The sequence below is a fragment of the Schistocerca americana genome, chromosome 2 (assembly GCF_021461395.2).
Source record: "Schistocerca americana isolate TAMUIC-IGC-003095 chromosome 2, iqSchAmer2.1, whole genome shotgun sequence".
Classification (NCBI taxonomy): Eukaryota; Metazoa; Arthropoda; class Insecta; order Orthoptera; family Acrididae; genus Schistocerca; species Schistocerca americana.
The window spans coordinates 70,241,419-70,265,079 of NC_060120.1; the positions used below are offsets into that span (position 1 = coordinate 70,241,419).

At 43.7% G+C, this 23,661-nt stretch overlaps 2 protein-coding genes across 3 annotated transcripts in view; one reads left to right on the plus strand and one right to left on the minus strand.

The window, feature by feature from the left end:
- The window catches only part of LOC124596270 (alsin), a 186,565-nt gene extending 181,024 nt beyond the window's left edge, over positions 1-5,541 (minus strand). The window contains exon 1 of the mRNA XM_047135343.1: positions 3,866-5,541. Within this exon, the coding sequence (XP_046991299.1) occupies positions 3,866-5,202 (1,337 nt within the window). The 5' untranslated portion in view covers positions 5,203-5,541. The remainder of the gene's footprint in view (positions 1-3,865) is intronic.
- An 11-nt stretch (positions 5,542-5,552) lies between these two features.
- Positions 5,553-23,661, plus strand: part of LOC124596271 (nucleolar protein 10) — a 109,382-nt gene continuing 91,273 nt past the window's right edge. Inside the window, exon 1 of one of the 2 annotated variants that reach the window (XM_047135347.1) lies at positions 5,553-5,763. In XM_047135347.1, the coding sequence (XP_046991303.1) occupies positions 5,698-5,763 (66 nt within the window). In that variant the 5' untranslated portion in view covers positions 5,553-5,697. The remainder of the gene's footprint in view (positions 5,764-23,661) is intronic. The other variant, XM_047135346.1, reaches the window with a different exon arrangement.

Here is a 23,661-nt window from a genome sequence, read left to right on the forward strand (position 1 = left end):
TAGCTCATGGTAAGTGCTGACATCACTGCAGCAAAAAACATGTAAGTACATCACTGGCCATGATCTAGACTTGCGTCCTGCTAGCTGATAATTCAAGAGGATTTGAACAGTGAAATTTTGTGAGGAAGCCTTGGAGATTCTTGCAGTTCTACAGAGTTGCCATCTGAACAAACTGAGTTCGCTAAATGAGAATGAGATTAATTCCTATGGCTGCAGAGCTCCTTAAAGATATCTGACAAGTTGTTCCTATGGAGCCTGGTATACAGGACAAACATTTAATTTTTTTTATAATCACACAGGTTAGATAAAAAAAAAAAAAAAAAAAAAAAAAAAAAAAAAAAAAAAAAAAAATCAGCATTTCGTGATTGTATTAAGGCAGTTTGCAGTTGTGGCAGTTATTTAACATTTTAATTCTGATTCTTTAAATTTTGCCGCTATTTTGTTCATGCTTAAGTGCCTTTGTTTTGATTATTGTTCCACCTGTGGATATAAAATGTAACAAGTAAGTTTGGATCAGTCAATTTCTTGCTCACATACTGTCCATTTGCACATCTTCTGCAATTTTGTTTCTAGATCTACATTCCTGTAGTTTCTTATAAAAATTGCTGTAATCTAGGAGACCAATGACAGATGCGTTCAAGTGGCACAGCCTTTGATCTTTTTCTATAGCAGCCAAGGTGTTTAGATATGTTTGTGTAGGCTGTCAGGATGGCCACTCTGACCACCTCATGCTGAGCAGACACGTTCACTAGTGGCGAGCAGGAAATAAATTCAGTGATATCATGCTGCAACCAGATTCATTTTTTCCATCTTGCACACAGTATAGTGATGCTCCTGGCTCATGCCCAGTTGGCACGATAGGTGTCAAACACATCGTCCTTGGTGGCAGTTCGTTGCCAGGATCCTGGCTGCAGCCACAAACTGCACAGCAAGGTTCAAGAGCAGAGCGTTCTTGCTGAGCAGGAAGCTCAGTGGCAACTGGTACTGAGTCAGTGCTGGTGAAGCAGCTGTACTTTATGACCACACAGCAGGTAGGTTGTGATGACAGCCTGCCTGGCAACAGGTTGTGGTGAAGGTGATATCATATGGGGAGCGAACTCTGCCCATGATTGGAAGTTATCGCAAAGTGGGTTGGTGGCTACTAGGATCCCATTTCAACCCCCAGACCCATCAGTGTGTGATGCATCCTGTATGGCAAGCAGTCCTGTTGAACAATGCTGATTGACATTGATAGCTGAAACAGTGGAGTGTGACTGAGTGATGATGCTTCTGTGGACCACAGTTGTAGCCCTTGCTACAGTGGTTGCCAACTCAATTTCATTTTCCAGCTGGGCAGGTGCCATTTATATACACCTTGACCCAGGTGTCACAGTAACTCTGTTGCAATGCTGAAATGGCATCCTTAATTTTAGTAAAACTGCTGGTTACTGAATAGGTGGCTGTACCAACACATTAGGGCCAAATGGGATGGAGTAATTGTGAAACAGCTGCAAGCTGTGGTGGATACGTGGTCATCAGGCAGTGACACGTAAGAGTTGGCTATCAGCCACTAAAGACTGCATTAGGTGGACTGATCGTGTGCTTTTGGAAGCTGTTGTGAGGCAGGCTGTCAGCAGAACCTACTCACTGTGTGGTTGTGAAGTGCAGCTGCTTCATCAGCACTGACTCAGCACCAGCTGCTACTGGGCTTTTTGCCCAGCAAGAGCACTCTGCTCCTGAGCCTTGCCGTGCAGTTTATGACTGCAGCTGGGATCCTGGCAAGGGGATAACAGAAGCGTCTGATTCCACCCCTCTGATTTGACAAATAACGTCACCAATATGGCGGAACCGATCATTCACAACAACTCTCATGCTGCTCCTATGATGTCATCACTAAACATGGCAATAAACACGAAAATAGATAAAAAAAACACCAAACAGATATTCCTCCAAAAATATAATGAAACTAATGGGACAAGCGGGGGAAATTGGGGTTTTTTTGGTGGGGACAAACTAAATATAAACACAAAAAAACACTGGAATCTATCACTTCCCTTGACCTATATGGGTCAACAGCAACAACCGATACCACACTATACATTTCAAAACTTTCACCACTACCACACTGAATACTACCTTTTTTTTAAAAAAAACCTAGAAAATCGAACACTTCCTGTTTTCCCACTCACACCCACCTCATGCACACAGATACTGTGAGAGGATTTATAACAAAAATGATAAGTCATTAACGCAATTTCTCGCATGTCCAACCTAGACATCTTGAACCAGGAACCTCACCTAATGGAGCGCCATAAGTTATCCGTACAATATCTCCACATATAGCTGTCCCTGGTCAGAGATGCTGAAACTTTAGTAAGCCTCATTTCGTCACGACACTCTGAACACTTCATGACTTCAGCCAACAGGCCGAATAGCTGAATAAATTTTATTAGAGACAACACACTGTCCCCCATCATCGCCAACAACCGAAAACTGTTGACCTTATCAGTCATATCCAGACCTACCAAAGACAAACAAAGCCAAAATTCACACTCAACGAACAGAAAAAAACTGCAATAATGTCAACACAACAAAACCAAAATTGTTAACTCACTGAAAAATATTCCACTGAAAGCACAGTAACCACCGATTCCTCACACGTGCAGTGCTGCCACGCAAATGAACCCCATACACCACATAACACGCTACCCATAAACACACAACAAGAGAAAACCACCGATGGCAACAATATGCCACCTATAAACATGTCACAAATGCCAACTAAACCAAAAACATCAACTAACACACAACACATAAACACACCACCAGAGAGTACCACCAATCACATCAAAATGACACTTCCAAACACGCCACTCTCACAAACTAAACTTCGTGCTGTCGTGACATCGCACACTACAACAGCCTTACATCACGGATCAAAGCCGAGGGGTGGAATTGGACGCTTCCATTGACCCCTGGCAAGTACTGCCACCAAAGACCATGAATTTGACACCTGTCCTGCCCAATGGGTGTGAGCCAGGAGCATCACTACACCATGTACAAGATGAAAAAACGAATCTGGCTGCAACATGAGTATGGATGAATTTATTCCTCCTCGCCAAAAGTGAACGTGTACCCTAAGCATGAGATGGTAAGAGCAGCCACCCTGACTGCCTACATCTTCTCCCCCACCATCTGACAGGGAAAATATGGCATAACACTCCAGACACAGTAGCAAGCCATATGAAAGAACAGGTTCAATCCAGTTTCTAAGGAAGTCAAGTTCCCTCAAGATCCCAGAATGTCACTCAAAGATGACATCTGGTCTATTGAAATATTACTTTTGTAGTTATTTTACTATCTTCAGAACACAAATTCTCAGATTATGGAATATCCCAAGGAGATTTCACAGCACATGTTCATTTTTGCAGCAATTAGATATTGCACTGAGTAAGACACTACCTTTGCTAGTACTTTCAATTGCACCCATTCCCTCCCAACTCTTACTGTTATTACCATTAAGCAGAACTGTGTAAATTGTGCAGGCTTCAGTAAATCAAATTTATGTAACTGTTGTGCAAACAATATATTCCACATTATAATGATTATCATGGTTACAATGTACGACTTGTTGGCTAATCATCATGTAGCTAGTCAATGTATGTAGTTATTTTCAATAATAATAATAATAATAAAACTCAACTCCCTAAGAGATCTAATTCAAAGGAACTCCACATTTCAAATGAACTTGCTCATACAAGTGAACTGACATATACAAAGAAGAAAGACCAAAATATATTTTGTAACTAGTTGGTAGAAAGATATTTACCTTTTTAAACACTAAAGACTATTAGTAATAGTAAGAAAGTTTAATGGACTATCTCACCTTGAACTTAGTGCTGGCAGATGATCAGCGTGTTTTTCTTCATCACAATTTAGATCGTCAAATATTTCAAAGTCTCCTATACTACTTTGTACATTTTCACTAGTTTCTGAGCCACCACTCATATGCCTCGATAGAGTAGCAACTCTATCACCAACAGTCTTGACGCCCTCATATACTAAATTTGCGACAGTTGATACATTCTGCTTTATTATACGAGATGGACGAACAAGTGATGCTTCAGCACATTCAACCAATAAGTCCTCCCCGGCACCTCCATAAGTTGAAACCCAAGACAGTTGTCTAGTCAGAAACTGTCTTGCAGCGTCAGTATTTATAAAAAATTCGTTCCTCTTCTCTGCTTTAATCTCGTCACTCTTGTTTTCATTTAAAATGTCAGTTTCTTCACCAAGTATTTTCTCAGATGTTGAATCCTGACATTCAATTTCATCTGAAATTTGGTCGGTTTTTTCACACTCATTTGAATTATCATGATGGATATTCTGCTTCTGAGCTGTACACTCTCTCGAAGAAATAGATGTAGACTCATCTGATGTCCTTTTGTCATCAGCTGAGTTGTCTTTGCTTGCTGTTGATGATGAACAGTGGTCAACAATGGGCTGCTGGATGTGGAGCCCCAAGGGGCATGTATCTGACAGTGACTGCTGTGACACTGGCGATACAGCACACTCACTAAGACATGATGGGCAATTTGACACAAACACCTCCTCGTCCTCATCTGATTCACCTTTCTCTGAAGGACACTTCTCTACTTTATTCACTAAAGCTAACGAAAAATCTGAACCACAGGCTACATTAATAACACGCCTGTCAAAAAACAGCACTTTCTGTGGTTCAATACTTGGTACACACAGCTGGGGATGTTCACCACACGCCCACAACTCACCATTCTCAGTTACAAACAAACAACCGTAATCTGTCGCAGAAACTTGTTTTACTTTGGCCGTATGTCCTGCAGTTTGGAAACCGTGGGCACAACATCTAGAATCTTGATTTAAGGCAATTTCTTCGTGATCTTCCAGATTGTGTGGAGACACCTTAAATACTCTACCACTTTCATCAACGTAAAATAGAGTTGTAGCATTTGAAGCAATATCGACAGCTACAATACTTGTTTCTTGCAGTATCAGTGTAGTTATTTCACCTTCATGCACGATAATTCCGTGACAAACTATTCCTCCTAATGTCAAAACAAAAACGTTGTCCGAAACACAACAAATTTTTCTTATACTTACGAGCAGCTCGGGTATTCCGCTAGTAATAGATAGCTTTTCTAGTCCGTAAAAGAAATTATGTTCACTCATTCTGTCACACTCCATGCAATTGCAATTGTACAGTGCTTACACACTACCGTGACAGACGACCGTGGTGTACACAAACAAGAACTTTGAACACTCTGTCATTACAACAATAAAGTAAATTCATTTGAACTGATAAGAATCATCCTTCTTAATCAGATCATCCCACTACTCTCCCTTGTTGGGCATTACGTCTGCTGCTACCTAACATTTTCCCCTCAAAAACAAACCGATACTTTACTTTAAATTTCCGCACTGCATTCGCGAACCCTACTGTCAAAAATTTGCAACAAAAGTCTTTGGTAAAGCAGCAACATTTGACAAATTCAAATTGTAATATCTCTGTCAGACATTTGTTAGGTCTTCCATTGCTGCCGTCGAAGATTGCTGCTCATTGAAATATCTTTGACAGTAAAGGTTTGTTGATTGTTGTTTACTGTGGGAAGTGTGGAACACGTGCGAGTGTATGAGGTGTGTTCGGGTGATTAGTGAGACGAAGTTCAGTTACTGACTACCATGCAAGTTTCTAATCCAAATAACGTGAAGATCTACAATTTGAGTATTGGGAAATCACTGCCGGACGTAAGTAATGCCTTGTTTATATCCAAAAGTGTTTAAATAAAGTTCGACATGCAGTTCAACTTTACCAATATTATTTCTGAAACGAAACTTCAAATTTTTTAACAATATGATACGGATTCCGAGAAAGTGAAATTCGATAGATACCAGGCGAAAAATAATATAATTGAAGTAATGATATTCGATTTATAGAATAAAAAAAGTAGTTTTAATCGCTTATCAATACTTAATGTTACGAACTTCAGAAATTTAACAAATACATTTAGTAAGCTTTGACGTGACCAAGTGAAATAACGAATTCATGTCCTTTTTTTTTTAGTGCAGAGTTAAGGCACTGATAATCTTGCTATGTTTACTCCCGATGAAGTTCGTTGTGAGAAATCTGACTCAGTTTGAGAATAATAGTTGCAATGATAGATGTAACGCTAAGAACAAAGGCAGCCTCTATTACCTACAACTCAACCTTACTTCTCCACAGAAAGTAGGACAATATACAGCCATAAAATATTTACCACCACCTTTGTGGATGACAGTTGATGACAGATAAAAACTTCGAAAAGAACTTGAAACCATTTCTACCTGACAACGTCGTCTACGTCTTACATGAATTTCAGAATAGATTACAGAAGCGTCCGATTCCACCCGTCTGTTTTGACCCATGACGTCACCAATATGGCGGAAACGACCATTCTCAACGTTTCTAATATGACGCCTATGACGTCATTACATAAACGACGACAAACATGAAAGTACATGTGAAAACAACACACACATCTCTCTCCAAAAATATTATCAAACTAAATGGATCAGCGCGGGAAATTGGGGGTTTTTGGGTGTGGACAAACCAAATATAAAAACATACAGACACACACACGATCCCAAACCACACAAAACGACGACATAAAAACACCACGTAATTCCCAAGTTCCGCTACACTTACAATATCGACAGGAATCGGTCACTTCCTTTCACCTACGTAGCTCAACCGTAATTGTCGATAGCACAAAATAAAAACCAACTAATAAAAAAATTATAATCACACTGCAACTATCGATACCACAAAACCAGCACCTAAAACAACAAAAATTGGGACTAGTTTAGGAGGGGATACAACCCGTCGGCTTTGGACATTGACGTCACAAGTCGCCAATCGAGAAGCGATTCTTCTTAGTGTTGTAGCTCCCTTCAGTGGCTGATAAATGTTTTTTGGCTTTTTTAAAAAAAATCTCGCGAGATTGAATAAACAGATCCACTTTATTAAGCAATCAGTAAAAAAAAACGAAACTGAAACATAACAGCAAAAGCGAAAATGGTAAACTGCTATCTGGCGACTTGTGACGTCATTGTCCAAAGCTGACGGGTTGTATCCCCTGCTACACTAGACCCCAAAAATTGGAATCCGACACCTCCCTTGACCTATATAGGTCCACAGCAACGATAACAAAACACACACAGCTACGACGACAAAGTGGAATCGAACTCTTCCCATGACCTACGCAGCTCAGATACAACTGACATGCCAAAAAAACTTGAAATCAAGTACTTTTCCCTAAGATACATAAATCAACCACAAGTGCCGATACCAAAACATCAACCACCAACACATGCAGTAAATAACACCAACCCAACAGCACACAAAAACCCTGCTGAACATCATAACACGCGAACAATAGATGAAAAAAAAAAACTGCTTGCAATAAAAAAGTTCCAACGCTACACACTAACCCCCAACTCGCATGTTCCGCTTGCATATGCCACATTTCACTATCTCCGTCACAAGCCCAAAAAGTTGCATAAACTTAATGACTGACAACATGTCGTCCCCCATTTCTGTCCGCAGACGCGCACTAGTGAACTTAGAAGTCATATCCGTACCTAACAAAAGAAGCCACAAATTGAATTAAATGACTTACTGTGTGACAAACAGCAAACCAATAACATAAAAAAACACCACAATAACATAAACACAATGGAAACTTAATTCTTAACTCACTAAACTAATTTCTGTACTTCTACAACAGTCACAATCGATAAATGCACACTTCAAGCACCGACATCAAAATGAACCCAATACAACACCAGAGAACACCACCAACCGCAACAGGGCGACATCTACAAACACTGCACACTCATAAACTAAACTTTACGCCGTCATGACTTCACACAATACAACACCCTTACGTCACGGGACAAAGCCAGCGGGTGGGATCGGACGCCTCCGTTAACCCGTGGTTGCCTTACATTCAACAAATTTTGTTGTAGATTAAAAATTTTAAGAAATAGCCTTGTTAAAGAAATGGTCAGCATATGGGCGTGTCTTCGTATTTATTTACTTGCTCAGAGATTCACATTACATGGAATTGCCGCTAATTTTGTGCGCAAAAAACTCTAGACTCTGTTGCATGTTTGCAAACCATTAGTGCAATACTGACTGCCACATGTGTATGGCATGAGAAAATCCATCCAAGTGTAGCATATTTCAATTTGTCAGAGCCATATATGCCTATGATTTCATTGATTTTTCTATTGAACTCAAAATTTTACAACTAAATCATGTCAACAGAGAGATGCAGTATTTCTGAGCCACCAAATTTTGTGTACCTTGTATGTCTACTGATACAGTGTTTTAACAGTCATTCGTCTCTCTGGATCTGTGAGTGTAACCAGTGATTGCAATCAGTATATATCCAGTTCATTTTCTCTATTACGGAAAAGGAATTAAAACCTGAGAAAGATAGAGATTTGACATCCACTGCTGGATAAAGTCTCATTTAGATTTTTCTATGGATTATGTTTTTATTAATGCTGGCTACTGTACCCATGTTTCTACTATGTAATTCCTGTCTAGTGTCATCTACCAACTTTCCATTAAGTTGCCATCTCTATCTTATTGTTTAGACTATAGTAGATATCTTCCTTGGCCCATCTACCACAAAGCATAACTGTAAATTATGTTTGGCTAAGAAGGGAAAAGTAAAGCTATACAGAATTATAACTGCTGACTCAGTCACACTATTCAAGGAAAATGTACTGGATGGACAGTGGAAAAAGTTGACTATGGGCACAGAGACGATGAGAAATTTATTTATTTTGGAAAATATTCCTACAAGATCATGAATTCAATTTTTGTTTACAGTGAGTCAGGCAGAATTGTAGTGGAAGCCAAGAGCACAGCTGAATTACATCTGGGATCAAAGTATTTTGTTTCAAAAAGAGAGAATGTTAATTCAGAGGACTGTTCCTAATTAGCATTTAAAGGAGAGCTTGAAAGAAAGAAAGACTTTGCAAAATTTTTCACAGTTTCATCATATTTGGCTCACATGGAGAGTGAAAGGAAACAATTGTGCTTTATATCTGTACCTTTAATAACTGAAGAAGCCTAACTGAAAAGAACTAAAAGTGTCGTATTCGTTGACTAACATCTATTGAAAAGAACTGTTGCAACTAACCGCAATAGAGCAGGTGTTAGGGAAGCATTTGATTCCATCCATCTGCTTCGACCCATGACATTATCAGTATGGTGGAAACGCCTACTTCCAGCACATACAATATGGTAACCAAAACACACAAACAAAAATAAAAATGACTGGAGGATATTTCACTCCAGCAATAAAATGAAACTAACAGGACAGCGACAGTAAGTAAGGTGTTCGGAGTGGGAACAATCTAAATATACAACGATACAAAAAAACAGCAACATTGCAAAACAAATATTATCTACAAAATCAAGTGAAGAACATTCCTAACATACCACATAACACTGTTGTTGTTGTGGTCTTCAGTCCTGAGACTGGTTTGATGCAGCTCCCCATGCTACTCTATCCTGTGCAAGCTTCTTCGTCTCCCAGTACTTACTGCAACCTGCATCCTTCTGAATCTGCTTAATGTATTCATCTCTTGGTCTCCCTCTACAATTTTTACCCTCCACACTGCCCTCCAATGCTAAATTTGTGATCCCTTGATGCCTCAGAACATGTCCTACCAACTGGTCCCTTCTTCTTGTCAAGTTGTGCCACAAAATCCTCTTCTCCCCAATTCTATTCAATACCTCCTCATTAGTTATGTGATCTACCCATCTAATCTTCAGCATTCTTCTGTAGCACCACATTTCGAAAGCTTCTATTCTCTTCGTGTCCAAACTATTTATCGTCCATGTTTCACTTCCATACATGGCTACACTCCATACAAATACTTTCAGAAACGACTTCCTGACACTTAAATCTATACTCGATGTTAACAAATTTCTCTTCTTCAGAAACGCTTTCCTTGCCATTGCCAGTCTACATTTTATATTCTCTCAACTTCGACCATCATCAGTTATTTTGCTCCCCAAATAGCAAAATTCCTTTACTACTTTAAGTGTCTCATTTGCTAATCTAATTCCCTCAGCATCACCCGACTTAATTCGACTACATTCCATTATCCTCGTTTTGCTTTTGTTGATGTTCATCTTATATCCTCCTTTCAAGACACTGTCCATTCCGTTCAACTGCTCTTCCAAGTCTTTTGTTGTCTCTGACAGAATTACAATGTCATCAGCGAACCTCAAAGTTTTTATTTCTCCTCAATGGATTTTAATACCTACTCCGAATTTTTCTTTTGTTTCCTTTACTGCTTGCTCAATATACAGATTGAATAACATCGGGGAGAGGCTACAACCCTGTCTCATTCCCTTCCCAACTGCTGCTTCCCTTTCATGCCCATCGACTCTTATAACTACCATCTGGTTTCTGTACAAATTGTAAATAGCCTTTCGCTCCCTGTATTTGAAAGAGAGTATTCTAGTCAACATTGTCAAAAGCTTTCTCTAAGTCTACAAATGCTAGAAACGTAGGTTTGCCTTTCCTTAATCTTTCTTCTAAGATAAGTCGTAGGGTCAGTATTGCCTCACATGTTCCAATATTTCTACGGAATCCAAACTTATCTTCCCCAAGGTTGGCTTCTACTAGTTTTTCCATTCGTCTGTAAAGAATTCGCGTTAGTATTTTGCAGCTGTGGTTTATTAAACTTATTGTTCGGTAATTTTCACATCTGTCAACACCTGCTTTCTTTGGGATTGGAATTCTTATATTCTTCTTGAAGTCTGAGGGTATTTCGCCTGTCTCATACATTTTGCTCACCAGATGGTAGAGTTTTGTCAGGACTGGTTCTCCCAAGGCTGTCAGTAGTTCTAAAGGAATGTTGTCTACTCCTGGGGGCTTGTTTCGACTCAGGTCTTTCAGTGCTCTGTCAAACTCTTCACGCAGTATTGTATCTCCCATTTTGTCTTCATCTACATTCTCTTCCATTTCCAAAATATTGTCCTCGAGTATGTCGCCCTTGTATAGACCCTCTATATACTCCTTCCACCTTTCTGTTTTCCCTTCTTTGCTTAGAACTGGGTTTCCATCTCAGCTCTTGATATTCGTACAAGTGGTTCTCTTTTCTCCAAAGGTCTCTCTAACTTTCCTGTAGGCAGTATCTATCCAACACAAAACCACAAGAACTGTACTTTTCACTTGACCTATATAGCTCAAATGTAGCTTTCTATACCTAAAAACCAACATATGCAAGTTTGAAATATGATACCACAAAATTCCCTTCACTTATATAGCTCAAATGAAGCCCTTGATACCCAGGATCCAACACATGCAGCTATAGGGAGTGGTATCACTAAAACCCCAGCATAATTCAAATGAATCCCTTGACACCATAAAACCAGTACAAGCACCTCTGAAACGTGGTATCACAAAATTACCTTCACCTGTGTGGTTCAAACAAAGCCATCTTTTCCTGCAGTCCAAACACAAAATTACCAGTACCACAAACTTCTCACAACCTACATAGCTCACGAGACATCAATGACACCAAAACCCCACCAACTACTTGAAAACCCAAAAAAACCTCATATCCACAACGTCTTAAAATACAACGAATCGACAATAAACCAGAAACAGACAAAGGATCAAAATTACATTATAATCAAACTAACAAAAAATACTTACCAACAAAAGGCTCTGACAAAAACAGCTAGGTTCTGGTGCTTTGTAATTTTTTACTTAGTACGCTACCTTCTATACTTCCTCTAATGTTGGATCCACTGTTACTGTATCTGTGGTGTAATAGAGTGGCTGCTCATTTCTGGTAGGATTGCCCTCCAAAATTCCCTTGAAGTATTCTCCTCATCTATCTAGAACATCTTGTTTATCTGTCACCAAATTTCCCTCTTTGTCTTTACAAGCTGTTATTTTCGTTCTATATTGTGGAGTTCCTTCTTTAATTTTCTTGTCGAATTTTCTGCTCTCATTCCTTGTAGTGCGCTTCCATGTCCTCTATCTTTCTCTTCATGGCTTCCCTTTTTTCCTTCTACATACCCTTTCTAGCTCTATTCTCTTTTCATTATATAATGCCTGATTTGATCTATATTCCGCTGCAAGCATTTCAGCCTTGCTTCCTTTTTCTGTTCCACTGCCTGTCTACATTTATCATCATACCAGTCTTCATTCCTAAGTCTCCTTGTTTCCCCCAATATTGCATGCGCTGTTGTCCTAATATCGTCTTTAATAGAGGTCCAGTCTTTGTCTACATTATCTTCACCATCTTTTGTAACTTGTGACTCCTGTCTCAGTCTGCTCTGGTACTCCATAACAGTAGCCCTATCTTTTGGTTTTTCTATATCCCATGACTTTACTCGGGTACTACTTCCTTTGGCAGGTGTAACAAGGTTTTGTCTCATTTTGACTCCTACTAGGTAATGGTCAGAATCAGAATTAACTCCTCGTAAAGTGTACACATTTTCCATATCGGATGCTGACCTCTTTCACACCAATATATGGTCTACTTGGTATGTTTCATTTGTTCCAGGTATTTTCCATGTCCCTATGTAGATTTTTTCCTGGAAAACAGGTACTTACTGCCTTCATCTTGTTTGCAGAAGCAAACTGGGCAATGCTCATACCATTATTATTAGTTTCAGCATTCAGACTATCCTTACCAAAAACACTTCTTGATGCCTCTTGCTTTCCCAGTTTTGCATTATGGTCACCAAGAACTATATTGGAATCATATTTTGGGTATTCTGTCACAAACCACCTGTAGCTGATCACAGAAGGTGTCCACAGTATCTTCATATGATTCTTCTGTAGGTGCATATACATTCACAAAGGTGACATTGTGAAATTTTCCTTTAATATGTAGAGTACATATATCCTCCTCACTGCCATAAAAAATACCAAGAAATACAAAAGTTCTCAGGAATACTCATCCATCAGCAGTCCCCCCTGCTGGTCTGGGGGTAAGAATAGGCCCGAGGAATTCCTGCCTGTCGTAAGAGGCGTTTCACACGTTTCGGCCTTTATGTGATGATCCCCTGTAGGGTTTGACCTCCATTCTTCAAAATTTTCCCGAAGAGCGAGACAATTGGGGAAGGGCGCCTGACATGGTGCATTGTGTCCATTGTTCATTGAGATCTTTGGCCCACTTTGTCGTCGTCACATTGCAGTACCACCCATTCTCCATCTCTTGGGCAAGGACACCTTCCTGGGTGCATTTTCCACCATGCACTATGCAGTGTTGCTTTTTGCATCGGCAATGACCATGGACTTTTTTGCACCTGCTATCCAGTGCAGTAGCCAGTCCATTGTGGTGGGGCCGCCATCTACCCTGTTGGTTGTAGCCCCCTGACTACATAGGAATCGCTCTGCTGATGCCTGCGCCATTAACTCCCCACGTATGCCAAGGGGTAGATGCCCATCACCCTGGGGCATCAGGACTCGTGGCAATGGCCATCCTGTCAGGTGGCCTTTGCTGTGGCTGGGTGGTGCCCATGGGGAGGGCCTCTGGTCGAAGTTGGTGGCATCAGAAGGATGACACGCGATGAAACATTGTCCATCATCTCTTGCTGGTGGTTAAACACCAGCAGACTCTTAAGCGATCACGAGCTCAATTCAACACACAGAAGTACGACCCCAAATCGTTCCCCTCCCTGGCCACACCAAGGGAGGAACGTCAGGCTAAGGATGCCAGCGGATCTTATTTGCCCCGGTACCTTGTATGTTTGAGAGCTGATGGGTAATCTTTCATTCCGGTGAAGCCGCAGTTTTTTGTTGAGTATTTAGAGGCAAGTTTGAGGAGGTGGAGGGCTTGTCCAAAATGAGATCTGGGTCAGTCTTGATCAAAACAGCATCCTATGCCCAGTCACGGGTGTTACTCGCTTGTGACAAGTTGGGCGATGTTTCTGTAACCATCACACCCCCATAAGAGCTTAAATATGGTCCAGGGTATCATATTTCACAGGGACCTTCTTTTGCAGTCTGACAATGAACTGAGTGCCAATTTAGAGCAATGAGGTGTCAATTTCATTCGGCGTGTCCACCGGGGTGCGAGGGATAATCAGATTGCCACCAGTGCCTTCATCTTGGCCTTCAAGTGTGATACATGGCCCGAGAAGGTCAAGATGATGATCTGCTGCTGTGATGTAAAGCCCTATATCCTTCCCCCAATGCAGTGCTTTAAATGCTGTAAGTTCGGCCATATGTCTTCCCGCTGTACCTCCAGCGTCAGGTTGAGATTGCGGATGCTCATCTCATCCCAATACTCCATGTGCCCCGCCTCCCATCTGTGTCAACTGCGGAGAGCACCATTTGCCTTGCTCGCCAGACTTCAGGATTCTCCAGAAAGAAAGAAAAATCATGGAGTACAAGACCCTGGATCGACTGACCTACACTGAGGCTAAGAGAAAATTTGAACGCTTGCATCCTGTGCATATGACATCGTCCTACGCCTCCACAACAATGCCCCCCCCCCCCCCCCCTGCCCTGCCCTGCCCTGCCCTGCCCAGCCCAACCATCAGGGACGTCCATCCCCATTTCTAAGTTGGAGAAGTGTAAGTCTTCTTTGGTTTCTCTCACTAGGAAGGGGTCCCTTGGGTCACTCCCTTCCTAGGTTTCTGCTAATGGGAAAAATGACATCCACCAGTGGTTGAAGAGCCCAAAAGCAGCTGGTGTAGGGCTTCACATGCATCCTCAGTCTCGGAGGGCCAGTGAAGTCCTCCCAGCCAGGGAGACCCTAGGAGCAGCGAGAGAGAGAGAGAGAGAGAGAGAGAGAGAGAGAGGGGGAGAGAGCGCCTAAGACCAAGGAAGTTGTGGTGGCACCCACACCTCTGCTACCTACAAGTTCTGTGTCTGAGGATGGGGTGGAGATTTTGGTGCCCGCTGAGGACCTAGATCTCACCAGACCCTCAGACACAATGGATATAGACTGCTCAGGCAATAAGTCGGTGACAGCAGGTGACTGATGCATAAACTACCTCGTTGAATGTTCCATGCATTCCCCATCTCACGATGACTACATCCTCCAGTGGAATTGCGGCGGTTTTTCCGCCGCCTGGCTGAGCTACGGCACTATTAAGCTTTACACCAGCTATCAGCATTGCTCTCCAGGAAATCTGATTCCCGGCAATGCGGATCCCTGCCCTCTGTGGCTATAAGGGATATTACAGGAACTGTAGCGACTATAATTGAGTGTCAAGTGGAGTTTGCGTTTATGTCTTAAACTCAGTCTGTAGTGAAACTGTGCCCCTTCAAACCCCTCTTGAAGCTGTGGCTGTCACAATAAGGATGCCGCAGGAAATTAGTGTCTACAATGTATATCTTCTTCCAGATGGTGCAGTACTGCTGAATGTATTAGCTGCACTGATTGATCAACTCCCTAAACATTTCCTTATTTTGGGAGATTTTAACGCCCATAACGCCTTGTGGGGTGGCACCGTGCTTACTGGCCGAGGCAGAAATATCGAAACTTCACAGTCTAAGTTTGACCTCTGCCTCTTGAATACTGGGGCCCCCACACATTTCAGTGTGGCTCATGGTAGTTACTCGGCCATTGATTTATCAACTTGCAGCCCAGGGCTTCTCCCATCTATCCACTGGAGAGCACATGACATCCTGTGTGGTAGTGACCGCTCCCCCATCTTGTTGTCACTGCACCAGCGTCAGGCCCGCAGACGCCTGCCTAGATGGGCTCTAAACTTGGCAAACTGGGAAACTTTCACCTATGCTGTCACCGTTGAATCTCCCACACATGGTAACATCGATGTGACGGTTGAGCAGGTGACTACAACAATTGTTTCTGTGGCATACGACCGAACCGCCGAATCCTTCCGTCAGTAAATGGGGTATGTTCTCAACTGACTCGGTTGTTTTAACCCCCCCTCCCCTGACAGAATGACCTGCTTCGTAATTCCGTATGTATATCACCAATACGGACTTGTAGCTGTCACGCCTTTGCGCTTACTGCTACATATTTTAACAGTAAATAGCTCAGTCCTAATGGTAAGAGGTAGTAGTGAATTCAAGTTGTTAATATTTGAATACAGCACAGCTGCCACACACTCAATTCACTTTTACTCCGCTCCTACCCTCGCCATTGCACAACATTAACTATGTGCTACTTGGACCTTGCTAAGCTATTAAATTCACTTGCGTGTACATTTTGACCGTTACTCGCCAGTATTTACCTAATGATTAAAGCACACTCCTAACCGGACTATTTCCCAAAGAGTTGTGATGATTGAACGGGTTCGATCCACGGCCTACAGTGCCCTACAGTTCACATGGTAACACTGCGTACCTGACCCACTTAACTTGGTAGTGAGCTTATGTATCTAATCATCACTGCTAGCAGCACGACGAGAGCAGCAGACTTAACGTCGAATCCTCCTGAAGATACTTATAACTATGGTCGTCAGCTCTGAAGGAGCAAAAGAATAAATAAATTTTTGGCTCGTTTCAAAGTGAAATGGCTTGAGTTGAATTTAAACTTAATTTTGAATATTACTATTACTGATCATTCATGGTGATTCAACAAAGCAAATACTCTTCCAATTTCTGTGTGTTGACTTGGTAATTACTACCAAGGCTATTTATGCAACTTGGGTTAACAAAATTCTATCCTTCAACTTTATGTAATGATTTTGGATATTACTCTTTGAACAATTGATATAGAATTGCTTAAGTGATGTTACTTAAAAAGTTACTCAGAAAAAATTAAGTTAACTATAAAATGGCGACTCATTCTGGTGTGACCATTGCTCTTTTCAACATTCTTATACGCTAAAGTATTCTACAACAAAAGGAATTGTAAATGAAAGAGGCGATGTTGGCCTCAGCCTAATTTCACTCTACTGTGTTTGAGGTTACTACACTTTACAATGAACAACATGCGTCGTATTTTTACTCATAACTGTATTCTGTCCTCTGTACTTGCAGAAAAAGAAAAACTGGTATTCTCCTTTTACATTTCTATAAAGTTCGAATTAACAATTACAAGCAGTCTTGCCTTGGGTAGACGTGCCGGTGCTGGGGGTGAGATGTATGTGGATAACGCAACTCGTCACGCCTCATGCCCTTAATGGCAGTTGGAACCACGAGCCGTAACATTCGTATAAGCTACTGCACGTTCGCAGGAACTCTTACAATCAGCCCCAGTGGCATAGAGACGACTTCAATAACGATTCGTCGCGTTTTACTCCACAAACGGCGACAATATTCGCCTCTTTGCCATTTCACAATCACTTTTGCGTGAGCAGGGTTACACATGTCCGATCACGTCAACACTCCCAAGGAAGGCCATTCTATTGTTCAGTCCCTGTGTCCCCAGCTACCACTAGCGATGCTCGTATCACCAAGAGTGGGGGCCTTCCCCTACCACATTTTTATCGAAATCCTTTAGTGTTTAAGAAATTTTATATTTATTACCCTGGAGTTCATACCAGTCATAATGATTTACTACTAGCACTTAACAACATTAAATTATACAGTAATAACTTATAATTAACAATAAAAAGAATACATTTGAGTCCGAGAGCTTAATGCATTGTCTGACAGATAGCTCGGTGGTGCCTTTCCGCTAGTTCCCACTGGTGTCAGCTTCACGCTAATTCCCGGTTTCAACAATAGATGGCATCAGGGTGCGCTCCCTGGCAGTCTCACGCCAGCGTGCCCATTTCCGACGCGCGGTCTCCAAATTACTGGCAGCCTACCATCATTTCAGTTCTGTTACAGGCAGAAATGTGATCCCTCACTCTTTAGGGTGCCCCTGGTGTATGGTAGTCCGTTGGTGGTCGCCAGGAGTCACTGAAGCAATTAAGGAGCGTTGGTGAGCTCTACAGTGGCATAAGCGGCACCCTTCCGTGGAGCACCTCATAGCCTTTAAATGGCTCCGTGCCCGCATTTGCCAACTTATCAGACGACAGAAGTAGGAGTGTTGGGAGAGATACATCTCGACCATTGGGTGCCATACATCACCTTCCCAAGTCTGGGCAAAGATCAAACGTGTTTTCTGGTACCAGACCCCAACAGGTGTTCCTGGTGTTACCATAAATGGCGTGTTATCTATCAACACAACTGCGATTGCCAGGCACTTTGCTCGAGCCTTTGCGTCAGAGAATTACCCCCCAGCCTTTCGCACTCTCCAACGGCGGCTGGAAGGGAACGTCCTCTCATTTACTACACGCCACAGTGAATCCAATAACGCCCCATTTACAGAGTGGGAGCTCCTCAGTGCCCTTGCACATTGCACCGATACAGCTCCTGGGCCTGTTCGGATCCACAGCCAGATGATTAAACATCTCTCATCTGACTACAAGTGACATCTCCCCATCATCTTCAACCGGATCTGGTGCAATTGCACCTGTCCATCGCAATGGCGGGAGAGCATCATCATTCCGGTGCTCAAACTCGGTAAAAATCTGCTTGATGTGGATAGCTATCAGCCCATCAGCCTCACCAACATTCTTTGTAAGCTGCTGGAATGTATGGTATGTTGGCGGTTGGGTTGGGTCCTGGAGTCACGTGGCCTACTGGCTCCACGTCAGAGCGCCTTCTGCCAGGGTCGCTCTACCACTGATAATCTTGTGTCCCTCGGGTCTGCCATCCGAATAGCCTTTTCCAGACACCGCAACACCTGGTTGCCGTCTTTTTTGACTTGCATAAAGCATATGACAAGACCTGGTGACATCATATCCTTGCCACAATGTATGAGTGGGGTCTCTAGAGCCTGCTCCCGATTTTTATCCAAAACTTCCTGTCGCTCCGTACTTTCCGTGTCCCAAGTTGGTGCCTCCCATAATTCCATCCATATTCAGGAGAATGGAGTCCCGCAGGGCTCTGTATTGAGTGTCTCTCTATTTTTAGTGGCCATTAACAGTCTAGTACCAGCTGTCGGGCCCTCCGTCTTGTTTACTTTCTATTTATGCAGATGACTTCTGCATTTCGTACTGCTGGTCCAGTACTGGTGTTGCTGAGCGTTGCCTACAGGGAGCAGTCATGGGCTCTAGCCCACAGCCTCCAGTTTTCAGCCGCAAAGTCGTGTGTCATACACTTCAGTCAGTGTCGTACCATTCATCCGGACCCAGAACTTTACCTTCATGATGATCCACTCGCTGTAGTGGAGACATATCGATTCTTAAGACTTCGTTTTTGACACTCGATTGACTTGGCTTCCTCATCTTCGTCAGCTTAAGCAGAAGTGCTCTCAGCACCTCAGTGCCGTCCGCCTGAGCAAGACCAGTTGGGATGCAGATCGCTCTATGATGCTACGGCTCTACAGAGCCCTTCTCCAATTCCGAATTGACTATGGGAGTGTGGTTTATGGTTCGGCAGCACCCTCAGTGTTGCATTTACTTGACCCTGTGCACCACTGTGGGGGTTCGACTAGTGACAGGAGCTTTTAGGACAAGTCTGGTGACAAGCGTGCTGGTGGAGGCTGGGGTCCCTCCATTGCATATCAGACGTGCACAACTGCTCTCCTGTTACACAGCACACATTCATAGTTCTCCTGAGCATCTGAATTACCATCTCCTTTTCCCACTCGTGGCAATCCATCTCCCACATCGGTGGCCCAGGACGGGGCTAACAACTGCATTTTGCGTGTGGTCCCTTCTCTGCAAACTAGAGCCCTTCCCTTTACCACCTCTACTTGCAGTCCGTTCACATACGACTCCATGGTGTACGCCTCGGCCACTACTTTGTCTGGAGCTGTCTCGGGGCCTTACGGACTCCGTTAACCCTGCAGCTCTCTGCTGTCACTTCCTCTTGATTCTTGACATGTTTCGGGGCTCTGTAGTGGTTAACACTGACTGGTCAATGGCTGATGGGCGTGTAGGCTTTGCCTACGTTCACGGTGGCCATATTGAGCAGCATCCCTTACCCAATGGCTGCAGTGTGTTCACTGCAGAGCTGGTGGCCATTTCTCATGCAGTTCAGTATCTCCATTCATGTCTTGGGGAGTCTTTTCTTTTATGTACTGACTCCTTGAGCAGCCTGAAAACTATCAACCAATGCTACCCTCTTCATCCTTTGGTAGTGTCCATCCAGGAGTCCATCTCTGCCCTGGAATGGTCCAGTCGTTCAGTGGTGTTCGTCTAGACCCCTGGTCACACCGGAATCCCAGGAAATGAACTTGCTGACAGGCTGGCCAAAGAAGCTACAAGGAAACCACTTCTGGAGTTGGTCATCCCTGCAACTGACCTGCGTTCGTTATTACGCCACAAGGTTTTTCAGCTTTGGGAGATGGAATAGCAAAATATCAGTACGCACAACAAACTAAGAGCCATTAAGGGGACCACAAATGTGTGGAAGTCCTCAATGAGGGCCTCTCGCAGGGACACTGTGGTTCTCTGCTAGCTCTGCATTGGCCATGCATGGGCGACCCATGGCTACCCCCTGCGCCGTGAAGACACACCTCAGTGTCGGTGCGGCGCCAGGTTGACAGTGGCCCATATTCTTCTGCTCTGTCCTTCTTTGGCTGCCCTGCGACTTCATCTTCGGTTGCCAGACTCGTTATCATTGATTTTAGCAGACAACGCCTCATCGGCTGATTTGGTTTTACATTTCATCCGTGAGGGTGGGTTTTATCATTCGATCTGAGTTTTAGCGCATGTCCTTTGACCTTCTGTGTCCTCCACCCTAGTGCTTTTAACGTGGAGGTTTTAATGTGTTGCAGGGTGGCTAGCTTTTCCTTTTTATTTTTGTGGTCGGCCAGTCACTGTAATCTGCTTCCTTATTTTACTCTCTTCTAACAGTTTCTTGCATCTCTGTTATTTTCTTGTCCTCTTTTTGTTCCTTTTAGTGTTCGTTGCCTTTCCTTCATTCTAGTGGTCTTTCGTTTCTTTCCATTATGTGTTATATGTCTCCTCTGTTTTATTCTCACTCTTGTGGCATTGTTTCATTAGGAACAAGGGACCGATGACCTCATAGTTTGCTCCCCTTCCCCCTCTTTTAAGCCAACCAACCAACCATCAGCAGTACTCACTTAAATGGGATTGCAGGTTGGAAGAGCACCTTTTCCCCCTCCTTATAACATATTTAATGTTAACCCCCACCAAAAAAAAAAAAAAAAAAAAAAAAAAACAAACAACAGTATTAGTACAAGCCTCAGTGTCATAATCCTTAAACTGTATGTTGTGGTTAATGACTAAGTGTGCTCATAACTCCTTTTCTCCAAACCCTTGGTAAAACGAAAAGGTATCTGACACCACAGTGGTAACCTCCTCATTGTATTCCTCAATATCCACCACAATTTCCCTCTTACTATGACTGTGCAAAACCTTCAAAACACATTTGGCATACCAATGCCCTGAAATAACAGCCTCCTGCACCCACAAACCAATCTGTGAATCGCCTCTCCCATATTACTTTTTATTAAACTGGGACTCAATAGTTCCAGCTACAACTGATGGACCACTGAACTTCCCCCTTTACTTAACATATTCTGAACACACCTCACTACAAAAAAAACATTGATTTAACACAGTTTCCACACTCACTCCAATCCATCATACAAAAACTTAAAGAAGACCTGTAACAAAAATAGTAAGTACACAACAAAATCTCCCTCATGGTCAATGTACTCCCCTGCGGGTTCGGGGGTAAGAATAGGCCCGCGGTATTCCTGCCTGTCGTAAGAGGCGCCTAAAAGGAGTCTCAAACATTTCGGCATTCTGTGATGGTCCCCTCTTGGGTTTGACCTCCTTTTTTCCAAATTTCCGTCGTTAGTGCGTGCCATTTGGGGAAGGACGCCTTACGTGGTGTTTTTCTATTGCTCCATCATGCACCACCATCTTGCATGTTACCTATTGTCGTGTGGCGGGATTTACACCCAACGTCTTCTGGGTTTCCTCCTCCTCGTCTTGTGCGCAATCCCCTTCTTAGCGCCCACGACAACTGTGGACCCTTTCAACACCTAAAATCCAGCACGGTAGCCAGTCCGTTGTGGTGGGGTCGTCATGTACCCTCTTGGTGGTAGCCCCCTGACCACGCAGGGATCGCACTACAGATGCCAGAGCTGTTTCCTCCCCATGCATGCCAAGGAGTATGTGCCCATCTTGTCTGGGGCAAGGGGACTCCGGGCAAAAGGTATATCGGCCAGGTACCCATTGCTTTGGCTGGGTGGCGCCCTTGGGGAGAGCCCTCGTTCGGAGTAGGTGGCATCTGGGCAGATGTGGCGCAATGAAGCGCAATAAATCACACCAAGCTGGTGGTCGCACGGCCACCAGAGTCTCTAAGCGAGGCAGAGTTGAGTTTGATGCTGTGCAATATGACCCTCAGTCGTTCCCCTCGTTGGCTGCGCCATGGGAGGGACGAGGATCTAGTGCCAAGCGGAAGCCTTACGTACCGCAATACCTTGTCTGCAGCAGGACTGATGGTGACTCCTTTCTTACGACGAAGCCTCTGTTTTTTGTGGAACACCTGGAGGATAAGTTTCGGGAAGTGGTGGGGTTGTCTAAAATGAGGAATGGGTCCATCCTCCTCAAGACGTCCTCCCCAGCCCAGTCACGCGCATTGCTCTTGTGTGATAAGCTGGGTGATGTCCCTGTTACCGTCACTCCCCACAGTAGCTTAAATATGGTCCATGGGATTATTTACCATCGTGACCTCTTGTTACAATCCGATGACAAGCTGAGAGCCGACTTGGAACGACGTGGTGTACATTTTGTCCGTCGTGTACATAGAGGACCCAAGACTAACAGGGTGGCCACCGGTGCCTTTATCTTGGCCTTCGAGGGTGATGTCTTGCCCGAGAAGGTCAAGGTAATGGTTTACCGTTGTAACGTCAAGCCATACGTCCCTCCCCTGATGCGGTGCTTCCAGTGCTGGAAGTTTGGGCGTATGTCCTCCCGTTAACCATTCGGCACTACATGTCGAGATTGCGGACGCCCCTCACATCCTGATTCTCCATGTGCGCCTCCGCCTGTATGTGTCAACTGTGGGGAGCACCACTCTCCATGCTCGCCGGATTGCCCCGTTCTTCATAAGGAGCAGAAGATAATGGAATTTAAGACCCTGGACCGGCTTACTTATCGAGAGGCAAAACTGAAATATGAAAGGTTGTATCTTGCCTTCATTCGAACATCTTATGCTGTAGCCATGTTATCGTCGCCCACGCGAGCGACGGTTGTCGCCTCATCTGTGCCGCCTTCAGTTGGCCCTCGGGGCCGTGCATCTCTGTCTGCCCCCCTCGTGTCTGGGGGCAAGCCTTCCTCTGTTGCCCCCTTAGCAGTTGGGGGCAAACCCACTTCTGTTGCTCCCCCCACACTTACTTCGGGAGTGACATCTCCACCAAAATCGGGGGGCTCGATCCCTTCTCCTCCTTCTCCGCCGGCGTTGCCTCTGCCGGTTCCTCTCTCACAGAAGGGGTCCCTCGGGGCTCACCCTTCCTCCGTTTCTCCTCCTACCCAGCCGGATGTCAGCCAGTGGCTGAAGGTTCTGCCACCTGCTGGTCGTAGGGCTTTTGCGTCGTCGTCGGCTTCCGACGTTCCTTCGGAGAAGCTCTCCCAGCCCTCTAACCCTAAGGACAGACGCGAGAAGAAGGAATGGAACGTGTCCAAGAAGAAGGACGTTCCGGCGGTTTCAGTACCACCTG